The sequence below is a fragment of the Nicotiana tomentosiformis genome, chromosome 4, assembly GCF_000390325.3.
Source record: "Nicotiana tomentosiformis chromosome 4, ASM39032v3, whole genome shotgun sequence".
NCBI classification, from domain to species: Eukaryota; Viridiplantae; Streptophyta; class Magnoliopsida; order Solanales; family Solanaceae; genus Nicotiana; species Nicotiana tomentosiformis.
In genome coordinates this window covers 4,883,050-4,899,672 of record NC_090815.1, presented here as the reverse complement: position 1 = coordinate 4,899,672, position 16,623 = coordinate 4,883,050, and the positions used below count along the sequence as shown (strand labels likewise).

At 34.5% G+C, this 16,623-nt stretch overlaps 2 protein-coding genes across 2 annotated transcripts; both read left to right on the top strand.

Moving 5' to 3' along the window:
• The first annotated feature begins 222 nt into the window (after positions 1–222).
• On the top strand, positions 223–4,690 carry LOC104098682 (B3 domain-containing protein At1g49475-like). The gene is made up of 3 exons (XM_009605480.4): positions 223–566; positions 1,362–1,551; positions 3,823–4,690. The coding sequence occupies exons 1-3, from the start codon at positions 562–564 to the stop codon at positions 4,276–4,278; spliced, it is 651 nt and encodes a 216-aa protein (XP_009603775.1). The 5' UTR covers positions 223–561; the 3' UTR covers positions 4,279–4,690.
• Positions 4,691–7,908: 3,218 nt separating this feature from the next.
• LOC104098681 (remorin 4.2-like) lies at positions 7,909–10,813 on the top strand. Its single transcript, XM_009605479.4, has 2 exons — positions 7,909–8,755; positions 10,386–10,813. Exons 1-2 carry the CDS (start codon positions 8,030–8,032, stop codon positions 10,575–10,577), a joined length of 918 nt encoding a protein of 305 aa, XP_009603774.1. The 5' UTR covers positions 7,909–8,029; the 3' UTR covers positions 10,578–10,813.
• The last annotated feature ends 5,810 nt before the right edge of the window (positions 10,814–16,623 follow it).

Here is a 16,623-nt window from a genome sequence, read left to right as displayed (position 1 = left end):
GTAGTCGAAAATGTGTATAAAATTTGTATAAATTTTGTATATAATATACCGAATGTATATATATACAAAAAAAAATATTTTTTCGGTTACAATTATATTAAGAGCGGCTATATAATGTCGTTTTCACATTTTATATTTTCTCAAAGCCCGGATAAGAGTAGACAAAAAATTTAGGCAGACAAAAGTGCTCAATTTTGAAAAATAGAGTGGCAAATCTGACACTTTTTCCATAACTTTAGTCGAGAAAACACCACCCACAAAATAACCAAAATCTAGCCAACATAGGAAGAACTGTAGAAATTCCCCTAAAACCCTAAAACTCAGCCAAGTTCGGATCCTAAAACGGATCAGTGCATTCAACAGTATAAATCCCTTCGAATCTCCCGCACTAAAATTCTCCAGCTTCGATTTTTCGATTTGCATTGGCTGTCAGCTCTGATTTCGGGTTTTTATTTGACCCGTTAATGGAACAGCGAGTCTTGTCCACTCTAATCAATTGGAGTATCAGTTAGCAAAAGAGCTGATTTATTGAGTAGCTTAGTCACAATTAGATCTCGCCCAATGAGGTAAATGCTAGATTTGCTTTAAATCTATGTATTGCTGAGTATGAGGAATTTGTGTGTTTTGTAGGGTAGGAATTGTTGTGTCTATGGTGTTAGCGTCGGTAAAATTATTTTTAGATAAATTTGGTTAACGAACAAAATCACAAAACTACACGCGCAAAGAAACAAAAAGGAGGAACAAGATGAAGAAAAAGAATATGCTCCGGGCTTTTGTCTAGTGGTAAGAGTGCAACGCATGATGTATTGGTTAGGCGCACATCTCGGGTTCGAAAACTGCCACTGATAGAAGCTGGGTATAAGTGGAAAAGGTCAGAGAGGTGGACTCATTATCCACTAAGTTGCGATCGTTCACCAGTATCCCAAGGGATTTCTCAGTTATTTAAAAAAAGATGAAGAAAAAGAATAATGGAAATAAAGTGGAGTGAATTATTGAACCCAGCTGTGATGGGTGGGTTATGTGCATGTCGTGGGTTCTGACCTGCCATAGACAAAAGCCTGGTGTTTAAGGTAGAGGGGCGGGTCCATTTTTCACAACTATGCGCCGCTGATCCTGGGATTGATCAGTTATAAAAAAAGAAATGAAGCAAAAGGAATAATGGAAAGCGAATTAAAAAGAAATAAATATTTTCAAGTGGATTATATATTCATTGATAAATATTTTCAAGTGGATTTTATATTCATTGTTTTAGTTTTCTAACAAAAATAAAAGACTCCACTTAGGATTGAGCTTTAATATCATTGCTTACATGTTTCAAAGAGTAATGTTGATTATTCTAATTTGTCACATCTTTAATGCAGTCCAGATGAGGGGATTGATTTTTCTCACTGCAGTCTCAATAAGCAAAACTTTGACATTACCTCATCACACAAAGAGCAGACGGCAGAGACGGCAGAGAGACGCCTGCCAGAGGAACCAAAACCGGTAGATAGCCCGGAGACACCACCTCAGTTCTTCAAAGTTATCCTATCTCCTCATGCCTCTAAATTAGTAAGTTCTGCAAATTGTGCATTTTCATCTTATATCTTTTGTTTCTGTTTCTAGTTGTATGGCTTTTGTTCTCTTCATTTGTTCTTTGGTAGTGTTTTCTCTTCTTTAAGTTTGTGTAGATTTTTAAGTTTTTGAATTCCCCTTTTGGTCTGTAACAAATAGTTTCTTGTCATAAGTAGGAGTATTTCGTCTAAAGCAATGTTGCTAGTAGGGAAGGTGATGGGGATTGCCCGCATTTTCTCCTAATCAACATCTTGTGTGTGGATGATCTTAAGAACGCCTGTAATTTTATGATACATTTGAATTCCAACTTTATTTTCGGAAACTTAAGTAGGACTAATACGTTGATTTACAAGTGTACTACTGGAGTGTGTCTACTTTTCTGGTACTGTCATTTTCTGTAATGAAACAACAACGAACTCAGGGAGTGAAAAATGTGATTTCAAATGGCATAAGAGGGAGATGCAGTAAGGAGCTTTCTTTTGATTATGAATTTGTTATGAATAACTTTGTTGGGGGGGGGGGGGTAGGCCAATCCCATGTCTTGTTCGAATGGTAATTGCTAAATAATTAGCCAACTTTTGATATTAGAACAGCTCCTCTCTAACTCCTACAGTTTTGAAATTTAGCTGATTTCAGAAGTTCCTCTTCACGCAAGGTCTCGTGCAGAAACTGATAATATATGTGTGGTCTCCATAGTTGTCGAAAGAGACCAGGGTCTGTAGTTGGAGATGTTGCAAAAGGAATGATATCAAACTTCCAAAACTCCAAACTCATGGCTGATGCTGCAATATTTAAAAGCAAGTCATGTAATGTGTCTATGATTGCCATGCCTGTCAATTAGGTCTTCAAAAGGTGCACGAGTGGATTCTCGACATAAGCATTTTAGCATAATGACATTGTCTTCATATGATTTAGGTATCTAATGTGTCAAATTAAATGGGGTTAGATAAAGGAGGGTTCTTGAGGGTGTGGAAAGCTTGAGGATCAGAAGGTATTTGTCAACAGTGTTATCAAAGGCGAAAAACGCAAAAAAGCTCTAAGGTCTGTTGGGGCTTTAAGCGCAAAGCGCAAATAAAGTGTGGGCTTTAATGAAAAAAGACGCAACTGGAGAAAAAATAAAAATATGTATATGTAGTCCAAGACTATTAATTATAAGCATGAATAACAAATATATGGACAAGAAAATTGAATTTTTTTTTACGATAAAGTGAAATATCAATTGTTTAATGTCGCATTTTCAGGATTACACTCATTGGCAAGGAAAAGTATGCCTTAGAGCCTTGATGCGACACTAAAGCGCCCACAAACCGAGGCGAAGCGCTCAACATGTTTTGAGCCTCGCTTCAGGGCTTAAGCGCTCTTTAAGCGTGCCTCTGACAATACTGTTTGTCAAACCTTAATTTGAATGTAAATCAGTCTAAAAAAGATCCCTGGTTTGAGCAGTAACAAGAATGAATAACATCAATGCTTTGAATTGAAGAAATTCAGAATTTGAAAGGTTTCTGCTCTTGTTAGCATTTGATTGCATAAAACCTTTGATCAGCTTTGCCAGGAAAAGGATATCGACTAAAAAGAGGATTATTAACAATGGACAAGCCTTTTGGGCCTTCATCTTTTATCTCTTTTGGTTGGCCAATAACTAGTTTTGACTTTCATGTTTGATCTGTTCTGGTTGACCAAAATACTTTCCGTAAGGAAAAATAAACTGAAATAAAAGAAGTTTAAATTTATATCTCATGCATAATTGTCCAAAAAAAAATCTATATTCTCATGCATATAGAACTCATTGAAGTTGAATCAACAGTAGCAATGCAGCATTGCTGCAAATAGTTATTCGCTGAGAAAACTCTAGTGTTTGTGCAAATAACTTTACGAGTTTTGATATTGCTAATAAACAAACGCTCATCATCCACCAATATATCTGATAAGAAGCCAGCACCAAGATTAACAGCATACGATGGAAAAGAAATGCCAGCTTAAGCAAATGAAATGAAAGCTTCACTTGTGCGACTTGATTGAGAGATACTAGACTTGAACTTACTAGGCACTTTCAGTATTTGTTTTTTGTAAAGATACAAGATTTCCTACTTAGTATCTTGCTTTTTTCTTTCTCCTTTCCAGTAGCAATATGTGGTTTGAAATTTGACTACAGTTTCTTCAGCTGTCTTAGACCAACTTTTTTGTCTGAAGGTTCTCTTTTCTTTCTGTTTGTTTTCTACTGTTCTTCTCTTATGTTTATTCATCTCTTTCAAATTTTGGTATCCTCAGCACATCCCAGATGAATTTGTAATGGAGTACGGGGTGGATCTGCGAGATGTTGTGTCGCTTGAGGTTCCAGATGGCGCAATGTGGAAAGTAAAATTGCAAAATTGTAGTGGCATGGCATGGTTAAAGGAGGGTTGGAACCGATTCAAGGAGTACTATTCAATTGGTTGTGGTTACTTTTTACTCTTCCGATATAACGGAAATTCCCATTTCTCTGTGTTTATATTTGATTTAAGTGCTTCCGAGATTGATTATCCTCCTGGCCCAAATGAAGATGAGATTTCTCCTGGTCTAAATGAAGATCTGACACCAGAGATTTCTCCGGGCCCAAATGAAAATTTGGCGCCTGAGAATTTATGTGTTGTGGCTGAGCCAGAGGAGAACCCCTTAACTTGTCAAGAAAATAGTTGTGCGGAGACGTTACTGATGATATCCCAGCCATCAAGGCCAAATGTATAAATATCTTGAAGGCCATTTTTCCTCTTGCTTTCAAAGCTGCACGATGCAATTTTTTGTAAGGATTTAAGTTACTTGAGGGGAGCCTTGGCGTAACTGGTAAAGTTGTTGCAATGCGACTAGGAGGTCACGGGTTCAAGCTGTGGAAACAATCTCTTGTAGAAATACATGGTAAGACTGCGTACAATAGACCCTTGTGGTCTGACTCTTTCCCGGATCCCGCGCCAGAGGTGTATCCTGCTTGAGGGGTATGTGTTCACGTGAACGCATACTCCTTTCCCTAAACCATGTATAATAATGTTATATTTTTTCAAAATTACTTAAATATATGTATGTGCATCCATGATCAAAGACTCTTATGGTGTAACTATTATTGGGTGAACCTTTACAAGTGAAATTGGTGGTTCAAATCTCACTCCGAACGGTCTTGCTTTCATCATTGAGTATAAATATTTGAAAATTACTAAAATTTCAAAAAGAATATAATTTTGAACTTATAATTTCAAAAATGTAGTGGGTTCATGGTAAGAGACTGAAGTTAAATCCGTCAAATGTAAATTCTAGATGCACCTCTTTACAACAGTGCACCCATCCTCTTGAAATTCTGGATTTGCCTCTGCTTCGCTCGTAGGGAAGCTTAGTGCACTGAGCTGCTATATAGGATCTAAGTATATACACTAATATTAAAAACATTATTTACGTTATCGGTGAAGTTCAATATATATTTGCAGGTTAGATGCCATTTTTAACCGAGCTACTAATTAATAATGCTTATCATAGAAATCTGCTTGCGTTATATCTTATAAGTATTTTGAATGTGCAAAACTTTTATATCATGTAAACTTAAACTCTTAGTATTTATAGAGATACTTTATATGTTTTTTGCCAAAAAAGTTGTATAGATATCTTTATGGTGCTTACTTGAGTTCCCTGTTATTTTATATTGAAGTTATTTGAGTGACTTATTTATTCTTTCACATATTAGTCGTTGGCAACACAAATTTATTCAAAAACATATTTGTGTTGTAGAAAAATAACAGCATTTGTTACATTTTCTCCGGTACACCCTTATTGCTCCAATTATTTGTGTGTGATTTAAGTGAGACATTTAAGAAATAGATAAATGATAATTTTGACAAACACTCTTATAATCAAGGTTATTAAATACCCTTAAGTGCGCAATATTTTTTTATTTAAAAAAAGACCAGATAATATGAACCATAAGTAATATAATTTTACTTTTAGTATTGCAGTTCGATTTGTAAAATTTTAATTATCGCAAATGTTCCTAGTGAGATAGGAGTATAATACAATGTATCAAGCAAACACTTGAAAATCTGATTTATTATAAAATGACAAAAGCATCAACTTCAAAAGTCGAACTTCATATAAACTTAGTCGTTGATGGAAGTCACAAACTAGATTTTAATAAATAAAATGACAAAAAAGAACTAATCACTACCTATCCTTTTCAAACCCTATTTGTTCCAATAATACTGCAAACACCTGTATCTAATTTTCAATTTAAAAAGAAAAAACAAAATAAAACAGAACAATGGAAACATGTCATATTCCACCCCCTAGCTCGTTCCCCACTCACATTTACATCACTAATTTTAATCGGAAAAGAAATTAAAAAAAAAGTTTAGAATAAGATAACCAAAAAATAAAAATAAGCTATTAAAATTTTCTTTTTTTTCATGAATATTTTTTTTATAACCATTCGATGTTCTGTACTCAGTGGCGGAGCTAGGGAAAGGGAGGTTCGGATTGAGTGGGTTAATTTACGAAAAAATAATAGTATATATAACATTAGTGTTATATTAGTATAATAGATGCTTGGATTCTTCGCTTGTTCACATTTTTTTTTTGAATTACTTTCGAGAAAATCTTTCCTCCGTCTCAAATTCAGGCATTTACGGTTCATTAGTCGGAAAAGTGCTCTCTAGCACGAGTTTCTTATTTTCATGACCCGAACCCAAGAAGCTGAGATATTTGACTAAGGGTGAAAAGATTAAAATTTGTTGATGATCTTAATGAATGTCTTAATCATTAGTTAATCAATAGTTTACTACTCTAATTTAGAGCTTCATAATGTTGATTAATTATCACGTGAGACGTGGGCATCTTGAAATCCTCAATATTTTATTCGTTATTCTTCCGTACACGTGTCGATGATCTGTCGATTGCCAGGTCATCAATGCATGAGCGAAAATGACATAAGGGATTGAGTACTTCTAGCCAATAGTATGTTTCCACGTGGCTATTTTTAATTTGGGGTGATACTGTTAGCCTACGACGCGTGTGTAGAATGTGTATGGTCCACCACTATTTACGTAATATTGGTGGGTCCCACACATGTAGAATCTTGTTTGGCCGACACTACTTTGAGATAAAAGTCGAAAGTAATACTTTTATTTGTAATTAAGTGCCTATGGTTTAGAGTATCTATGGATTTGGTCCTTCTTGTCAAGATTTAAGTTATTACATGAGACTGACAAAATAATTGTTTTTTGTAATATCGGTTCAATATTATTACTTTATTTTTAAAAAAATACACACGAAGAAATAAAAGAGATTCAACATCTAATATATTTAACTAAAAAAAACTTTTTAACCTTATATACACAGTATAATTTTTCCGCAAAGGAAGATCTCTTCTGCCATCCTAGCTCCGCCCATGCTTATTAGTGTTCAGTAAGGGTGGATGTGAGGGTCAATTATGAGTTCATTCAAATCCTGTAACTTCGATCTAGACTCTGTATATATGCTAATAAAATTGCTAAATTAGTACAAATAATTAATTTTTAAACTCAGTAAATCAGATGAGTTGTGATGAAATTTAAGCATAAAGTCCAAATTTTAAATCCATTAAAACTCATGCACAAGATATTTTAATTTTCGAATATAGGCTTTTCAGTTTAAAAAGTTGAGTAGATTTAAAGTTAAATTTTCTCGAATATACCAATAAGCTAGATTCATATTGTAAGTTAGTTCATGCCATAAATACATTCGGATATCGCCGCTAATGTATACCTAGAACTTAAACTCATAGGAATAAACCTCAGAATATACTACAACAACAACAACAACAACAACAACAACCCAGTATAATCTCACTATAGTAGGGTATGGGGAGGGTAGTGTGTACGCATACCTTACCCCTAGAGAGACTGTTTCCGATAAACTCTCGGCTCCATCCCTCCAAGAACTTCCCACCTTACTCTTGGGGTGACTTGAACTCACAACCTTTTAGTTGGAAGTAGAGGGTGCTCAAACCTCATAATATACTATAGTTGATAATCCACCCCAAGAATGGAGGCATGGGTAAATAAAGATTTTTGCATATAATCTGAGGAAAAAACTTCAATTAACATGAAATGAGGGAGTCAACTAGAAATTTGCAAAAAAGATCCAAAAAACTCATCATAATCAGCCTAACACCACTTTTTCTTTCTCGAGTTGTATATTTCTTACTTTATTTAGCTGTATATGTAAATTATGGAACCATCACTTCAAACCATAGTACAAATTTCTTGAACTCTTTTCATTCCTCAATTACTACTCCAACGTGCATGTGTGGCTCATATCACTTTTGACCATTCTTTAATTAATTTTACCCTAAAAAAAAAATCAAGATTATGTTGCTCTTTATTTCTTTTTCACCCTTCTATTCTCCTTTTGTTCTTGCTCCTCCTCCACCATCATCTTCTTCTTATTCTTGATCCTACAAGAAATTAACAAGAATCTTGACATGTTGAATGATCAAAGAGCTCTAGTCATAGCAAACACGAGCAATAATAACAGCCACAACAACAACAACAATAACATAGAAACTGATCACGGCGATCAATATGATGATCAAAATCAAGATCAACGAGACGATCATATTAGAGACATACATGCTCTAACACCACCAAGGCAACCACCATCGACGAATATTAATCGTAATCGTAGAAGAGAAACTTGGGAAACAAGTAGCCATAGATCATCATCTTTGTCCTCAGAAGGAGGAGCTCCAAGTGAGAACTTTACAACCATGAGTAGAGAGTTCAATGCTTTGGTTATAGCTGGATCTTCAATTCCTACTACTACAAATAACAATGGTACAAGTCATGAAGCTGAAGGTACAAGTCATAACAACTTGGGAAGGATTTTTGAAGAGGAAAATATGGAGGAAAATAATCCTTTAGCTATTGTAGCAGATAATAATAATATTCATTTGGATCCAAGTCCTTCACCTAGAGCACATGGTACTACTAGTGGGACTAGTGAAAGTTCAAATATGAGTGTAAACCAATTACAAGGAGAAGTGACAGTACATAGGGTGAAAAAAGAGGAAGTTGAATCAAAGATTAATGCATGGCAAACTGCTAAAATTGCTAAGGTTAATAATAGGTTTAAGAGAGAAGATGCTGTAATTAATGGCTGGGAAAATGAAGAGGTCCAAAAGGCAACTTCTTGGATGAAGAAAGTTGAGGTATGTACTCCCGATTTCTCCGTCTATATTATCTGTCTTTTAAGGTTTTTTTCGCAGCCCCTTAAGAGTATTTGTCTATCATTATCTCTCCCTTAAATGTCTAAAGTTAGATTTGAAGAAAAACAAAATAGCAATAAATGACAACATTTGTGTTTATGAAATTATCTGCACCCCTGTCAAGATATTTTCACTTTTATTTAGTTTTTCATCCCGATTATTCTTTCATCATTCCTCTAAATAGAAAAAGAAATCCCATCTGCCTCTAATTGGGGTTGTGGTAATTTTTTTTGTTATTTATCGTCTCTATAATAGGAGTTATATATTGAATTTTGAGTTATCTGTCGCCTTTAATCATGAGAGGTTTTGAATTCGAGTTTTGGAAATAAAAGAACTACTAATAGTGAGTGATTCCTACTTTAATAGATCACATACTGTACAATCCCAATTAGTTGGGCTAATAGGTTTGAAATACATCCAAATGGTTAAAAATATTTTATGTTGTATGCACTTCTATATAAATAATACTAACATATATTAAAGCATGCGTAATAAGTTTTTACATCGTCAGTGTAATTTAATTTGTTATAACAAGTTACTTAGCAATTATAAATAGAGTGATCTACAATTACATATTAAGTAACTTAATTAATATATATTATACTGTCAGTCAATAAAACTTAAACTCATAAATAATAGAACTCCTGTAGCATTTTTAGACTCTACAGTAAACCGTAAACAGAATTACATAATTGAATAATTTATGATCCATCTTTGTTGAACAGCCTATCCGACAATATTACGAAAGTATAATTCATTTCTTTGATTTGTTGAATATGAATTATGTCCATACGACTTTAAAGGAGATACACAATATGCATATGTCCATATGTTCATTTCAAAAGTGAAATTTCTTGCTTTAGTCAGTTAGTTATGCAACTATAAATAATTTACACATATTTTTTATTTAAGGATTGGAACCCCCCCCCCCCCCCCCCCAAACACACACATACCCATCAGACAAAAGTAAAGAAGAACAAGATCTATTTGGTTTTGTTGCCTTTATTCTGAGGTTGGTGTTTGGAATCAGAATGTTTAATAGGTTTTATACTCTTTTTGTTTAATTGTATATTGATACTATTGTTTCTTTTTTTGTATGTTCCTAAAAATTGACACCATTTTTATATTTGGAAACTTTTTAGTGTTAAACTTCTTATGTTATTCTTGAAGGGGACTTTTGATATGTGTCGCTCTTTCCTTTTCAGTATGTTCCGCATTTATATATTTGGAGACCCTTTACTTTAAACTTCTCATTTTATCCTTATTGGTATATATACTCTTATAGCCCATAAATAAGTCATTTGTTTAAGATCACAAGTTCGAGGATATTTTTGATGAGTTGAAAGACCTTTTTTTTAAAAAACTTTATGCTCAATCAAACACCGTGATATATGTTGCTCAAATTCTTCAAAAATGCTCCAGCACCCGTATTGGTTCCTAAAAAAAATATACTATTTTTGTAGGATCTAACACACACCCAATAACATCTTCAAAGAGTTCGAACAACATAGACCATTATCTGAAATGAAACGGAGGAATAATATTCTTTTACTTTTGTAACGTGTTTTTCCAGAGGAAGCTAGAGGAGAAAAGAGCAAAAGCAATGGAAAAGATGCAAAATGATGTAGCAAATGCAAGAAGAAAAGCAGAGGAAAGAAGGGCATCAGCTGAAGCTAAGAGAGGAACAAAAGTAGCAAGAGTTCTTGAATTAGCCAACTTGATGAGAGCTGTTGGCAGAGCTCCAGCCAAACGCTCTTTCTTTTAAAGAGTGTGTTCTGAAATGTATATCGATTTTTCTCTCTCTATATATAAAGGGTTAGACCCCGAAACACTAGGTTCCCGCCGATCCCACAAACTCATGGCTGGATCCGCCACTAAGTGTATTGGAGCACTCTACGAGTTTGGTGAGTGAGTGAATGGTAGTATTGAAATACTTTGTATAGTTTTTTGGATGTTACATAAATATATAGTTTTATGAGATTATAAACTTTGGTTTTGGGACATCTAAATTTACTATTATTATTCAAACCCCCTCCCCCCACCCTAAACACTTTTTTTCGATCTTTTAACGTTATAATTATAAATAATAATAACAACTACACATCAGTCCCAAATAAGTTTAGTTCGATATATGAATTCTTATTGATCATATTTCTCTTTTGTGTGAGGATTCAATTTGCTAGTCTACCATAACCTTTCTCCTTTATCCGAACTTAGGAGTATTGGTAATTTGGGGACGATATAACAAAACTAAAAATTCCATAACACCACTTGACTTCAGTACCATAATTTTAGTAAAGGGCAGTCTGATGCACAAAGTATCCTGTATTCACACAGGGTCGGGGGAAGGGCCGCAACCCTAGAGGTGTGATGTAGACATCCTACCCTAATGCAAACATTGTTGACTGCTTTCACGGCTCAAACACGTGACCTATAGGTCACACGAAAGATAATTTTACCGTTACTCCAAGACTCTCGTCTAAATGGTGGGCTGGAAATTCTCTGCTCTTTCAAACTATTTCTAATGCAAATTCAATATTCCAGAAACTAAGAAAAATACATGTATTATGGAACTGGCTCTTTGGTATTCATTATCTCTAATAACCTAATGAGTTGTCATAATTAGGAACAAACAAATAAAGAGATTGTGTAAAACAACACATAAAATTTTAATTAATCCCACTAATGCTTTACTTAATTTGTTAATACATAGTGAGTCATCAGTATTCACAACAAACAGAAAAGGAAGGGTGTAAAGTAACATAAAGGGAAATTTGGAAATATTAAATCAAATCCCACTAATGCTTTACTCAATCTGTTAATACATAATGAGAGAACTCAGAACAAACAAGAAAAGGAAGTGTGTAAGATAATACAAAGGGGATTTTGGAAGTTTTAATTAATCCCACCAATGATTTACTAAATTTGTTAATGACAAGATAATGAAAGAAAAAGGATGACAGAGAGGATGAACTAGTCCACGACAAAAATATTGACAATTAGTGACGTATACAAGATTTTTATAATCGGTATCATAATTTGAAAAAATAGACAAATGAATAAATTACTATAATTACAAGTTGTGTCATTTCTATATTTATCCCTAATATTTTTATTTTTCTTATGTACATATATAGAGTAAAAAAATTCAACAAAGTGATGTCCCGTAATACCATATAAGACAAGGTGTATACGCCTCTGTAGACAATACTACGAGCAATTTATAATACGTGTTAAACTGTGTTAAAGCATAATATCATCAACCATTCGTTGCATTATTTCTCTATTATCTTTAATTCGGATTGTTAGTGTACTAATTACCTACCAAACATGTCCATTATGGCAAGTGGGCCGGTCCAGGCCCGGGACCGGCCCGAGACCGCGGGCCAGGATCGTTTAGCCCGATTTTAGCGGGCCTGGTCCGGTTTCGTGGGCCGGTCCTATGATTTGGGCCCGTCAGGCCCGGGACCATTTGGCCCGCCAGGGCCCGTGACCGGCCCGTTCCCTTAGCGGGCCAAACGGTCCCAACGGCTTTTTTTAATAAAAAAAATAGTCGTTGGGCTGTCAAAAATAGCCGTTGGCTATTTATAAAATAGTCATTTAACTCCCCCAACTTTGTTTTAATCCCAAACTTTTTATAATTATACTTTTTCCCTATTTTCAACTATAAATACCCCATCATTATTTCATTTTTTCTTACAAAATCATCAATCTATCACAATCTCTCTCTAATTTACTTCTATAATTGCTATTATTTGTGAAACAATTGTGAAGTTAGTGAATTGAAGTCTTCAACGATAATCAATTTCCAACAAGTTGTTCGTCAATTCGGTAAACTCGTTCCAACTCTTAAGTTTTAATATTATAATTTTGTTTGTTTTATTTACTTTGCTTGATTAATTAAGATGGCTTATTCCTTAAAAAATATGTTTAGTAAAAATAAGGGAAAATCGAAGAGTGGTGAATCTAGTGGCCAATCTGTTTCTCATCCACTTCCCCCGACTCCCCGACCCAAACCTGTTACCCGTCCTACACCTCCTATTTTTGATAGCGATAATAGTTTATTACAATTTACCGAGAGTCAATTTTGCCATAATATTACACCCGGTGAACAATTAAACCATGAATATATGAATGCACTTTATGGTAATCCAACTACTGATGAAAATGATGATGAAGAAATAGATTTTGATGAAACGCAACCGGATGACGATACACCCACTAGTCCTGCTCCTGAAGTTAACCCAACTAATAATAATCCAGATGATCCCCCGTCTGACCCTCCTATTAGTGCCCCTACTTTTTCTAGACAACCTTCTAAACGGGCAGAAACATCTCTTGTTTGGCAATTTTTTACTCAACTAAGAGAAAAAAATAGGGCTAAGTGTAAAACTTGTGGCAAAGAGTTAGTTTTTCAATATGTTGGAAGTCGGGGGGGTGGGGGGGGGGGGGGGAGGGGAGGAGGGGAGAGGACGGAAAGTTTGACTAGACACATATTGCTACACCCTCAAGATAAAGCTAGATATTTTCGTATGAAAGCTTTGGCTGAGGGGACAAGTGCACCTAGTTCTCATATGTAACTTGTATTTTGACACATCTTGATTAGTTTCTTTTTCTTTTCAATGGTGGTATTAGCACCTTGTTGTGCTCATTCCATAGGGGGGGAGGAAGACTAAGAAAGATATTGCCATGATTTTTAATGCTATAATAAAAATATAACGCATTGATTTGAATATCTCTTTACAATATTTTTGTCTTTTTATATATCTTATGCTATACATATAGTATAGTATAGTATATATATATATATATATATATATATATATATATATATATATATATATAAGCTTATATTTATACTATACTATAGTCTATACTATATATACATCTCATAAGATATATAAGCTATATTCGATATACATATATATATATAAGCTTATATATATACTATACTATACTATATATACACCCCAATGATTCTTAATGATTCCACACCAAATTGATTTTAGTCCAGGGTCACAAGCTAGAGGTTATATTCAAAAAGAATTTTTTACTGATAAATGGAACCAGTTTAAAACTTGGTTTTTTGATACTTATAGTAAGGAAGATTTAAACAATATTTCACAAGAGTTTTATGAAACTTGTGCTTTACATAATCAAATTATGTATTTTGTTCCTTGGTTTATAACCACATATTTACCACTTTTTATAAAAGTTTTGGAAAGATCTTATAAAGACGGGAGTGGCAATATTACTAAAGCCATTTACCCTCCTCAATCATCTTTTGTTTTACCTAATAATACAGGTATTACTTTTACTGCATTTCAAAAATTTATTGATGAAGATGTTGCTGCAGTCAGCATCGCAGAAATTAATAAATTAATTTCTCAAAATAATTATTTGAGTTTATATGTTAAAGTTTTGGGTGAAAACGTTAGTTTTCTTAATAAAAAACTTGATGATTTAACAGTCTTGATTAAGGAGATGAATACGAAAAAGACTTTGACTGATATTGCCTCTTCTTCAGGAAGCAAATCAGAACCTCAGATTGTTGTTACTCATATTCAAAGACCTCCTGATATTCAGGATTTTAAATTTAAATCTTTTGGAGACTTAGAAGAACTTCTTGATAAAAAGTTATCCGGTTTGAATATCAAACCCATTGATTTATCAAATGATTTTGCTGATAAATTAGATTCTACTTTTGACTATAAAAAGGATGTTTTGTCAGAATTTAATAAACTCAGAAGTTACCCCAAAAAGAATAGTAAGTTTGCAGATAGCAGATATGCTGATAAACCTAGAATGCAGACTTATTATTACAATCGTCCTACTCCTCAAGATGTTTTAATAGAGGAACGTGATTGGAATCAGACTAATACGTCTTACAGTGGTTCCGAAATTTACGAATGGAATCTTGATGGTTTGACTGATAGGCAGTTAACTATTCTAGTACATAGAATGCTTATGTATGCAACTATCTGTAAAAGTGTAAAAAATACAGATAGGAATATTTGCAGAATGATTGTTGCAGGTTTTACTGGCCAACTTCGTGGCTGGTGGGACAATTATTTGTCTGTCGATGAAAGGGCAATGGTTATTAACGCTAAAGCCGTTGACGAAGGACTTGATAACTTAGGCATGGCCCTAGTGGCAAATAGAGAAGATGCCGTTTATACCCTTATTCTTACTATATTAGAACACTTCAATGGTAGATTTACCAACCAAAATGAAACTGTTCGTACTCTCCTTAATAGCCTTAGATGTAAGACTTTAAGTGAGTTTAGGTGGTATAAAGACACCTTTATGAGTAGAGTGATGGAACTACCAGAAAATAAGTTTGAACATTGGAAAGCTAAGTTCATAGATGGCCTTCCCTCTTTATTTGCCGAAAGAGTTAGAAAGGTTTTAAGAGGTAGTTATGGAGAAATTCCTTATGCAGACTATACCTATGGTAAATTAATAGGAATTTGCACACAGGAAGGATTAAACCTGTGCAATGAATTAAGATTGTCCAGACAACTTAAGATGGATAAGCTTAAAGAAAGAAACCAGTTAGGGGACTTTTGCGCCCAGTTCGGTTTACCCGAAACTTCTACTCATAAGAAAAAGAAACATAAGTATCATAGATACCCCAACCAAGACAGTCCTTATAGGAAAAAGAGATCTAGATATAGATCCAAAGAAGAACGAGAAGCCAAGAAAGCACATCGCAAGTCTACTAGATTTACCAAAATCATTTAACAGGATCAAGTGGCGGGCGGTAATCCGCCATGCCTTCTCAATTAAATTAAAACAGAAATCACCGTTTGACCGGGAACTGGACTTGTTTCACACCTCACATCTGGCTTTTATATGCCTGGAAGGTTTCCACCAGTTAAAGATTTCTATTTTAACATATTTGAGAATTCTTAATCTAGCTAATTCAGTACCCTTATATTTAAAGACTGGCGGTAATCCGCACAATCAGTAAGGATAAGAATTGAAATATACTTGAATTTTATATATAGTTTAATGACTGTATGGAAGGTTAAAAACCTTTACTCAAGCAAAGGGTCTGTCATAATATAATACATACTTTTATTGAGCCCATGTGTCTAGCAGTTCTAACCGTGAAAGAAGATGCCCTTTTAACTCCTTTATCGGGCTGAGGTTCACGGCTGGCTAGACGGAGCCACTAAGGCAAAGCCAATAAGAGTAGTGTTATATCAGACTGTACCAACCATCTTGACACCAAGTCAAAACTCTATATATAAAACTCATTTATATTTTAATAGATGCCGTCGCTTTCATAGTGTATATAGGAGAGAAGTTAGATACTCAACATAGATATGAAGTCTCTTAGCCGGACATCGTCACGGCCAGAGAGGAGAGACTAGAAGAAAATCTAAACTAAGAAAGACAGAAGTATGTACCTTGTGGCCAAGAAGCAAGGCCCTGAAGATGAAGAACTGAAAACTTTTATTTATTTGTTCTTCTATTACAATCTACAAACTTCAAACTAACTCTTTTACTTACACTTAGAGAGAGAGAGAGAGAGTTCTAGAGAGAGGGAGTCTTGACGTCTGCCTCTTAAGAATGAACGAATGACTTCTATAAATAGAAAAAGAAAAGGAATCTATGAACAGTAAAAGTGGGTCCCCGTGGGTCCCTGTAACAGTGTTTCTACTGTAGAAACAGTGTATTTACTGTTGATGAACAGTGTATCTACTGTTCGAGTGGGTCCGGCGGCTTCACTATGCTGTAGGTCCGGCGGCTTCACTGTTTGAGTGGGGTCCAGCTGTTTCACTGTGCTGGTTTCTTTTCCGCTT

Coding starts and splice junctions, on each gene's coding strand:
- LOC104098681 (XM_009605479.4), top strand. CDS start 8,030: ATGTTGAATGATCAAAGAGCTCTAGTCATAGCAAACACGAGCAATAAT. Junction 8,756..10,385: donor CTTGGATGAAGAAAGTTGAG/GTATGTACTCCC, acceptor GTGTTTTTCCAG/AGGAAGCTAGAGGAGAAAAG.
- LOC104098682 (XM_009605480.4), top strand. Junction 1,552..3,822: donor CTCCTCATGCCTCTAAATTA/GTAAGTTCTGCA, acceptor TGGTATCCTCAG/CACATCCCAGATGAATTTGT.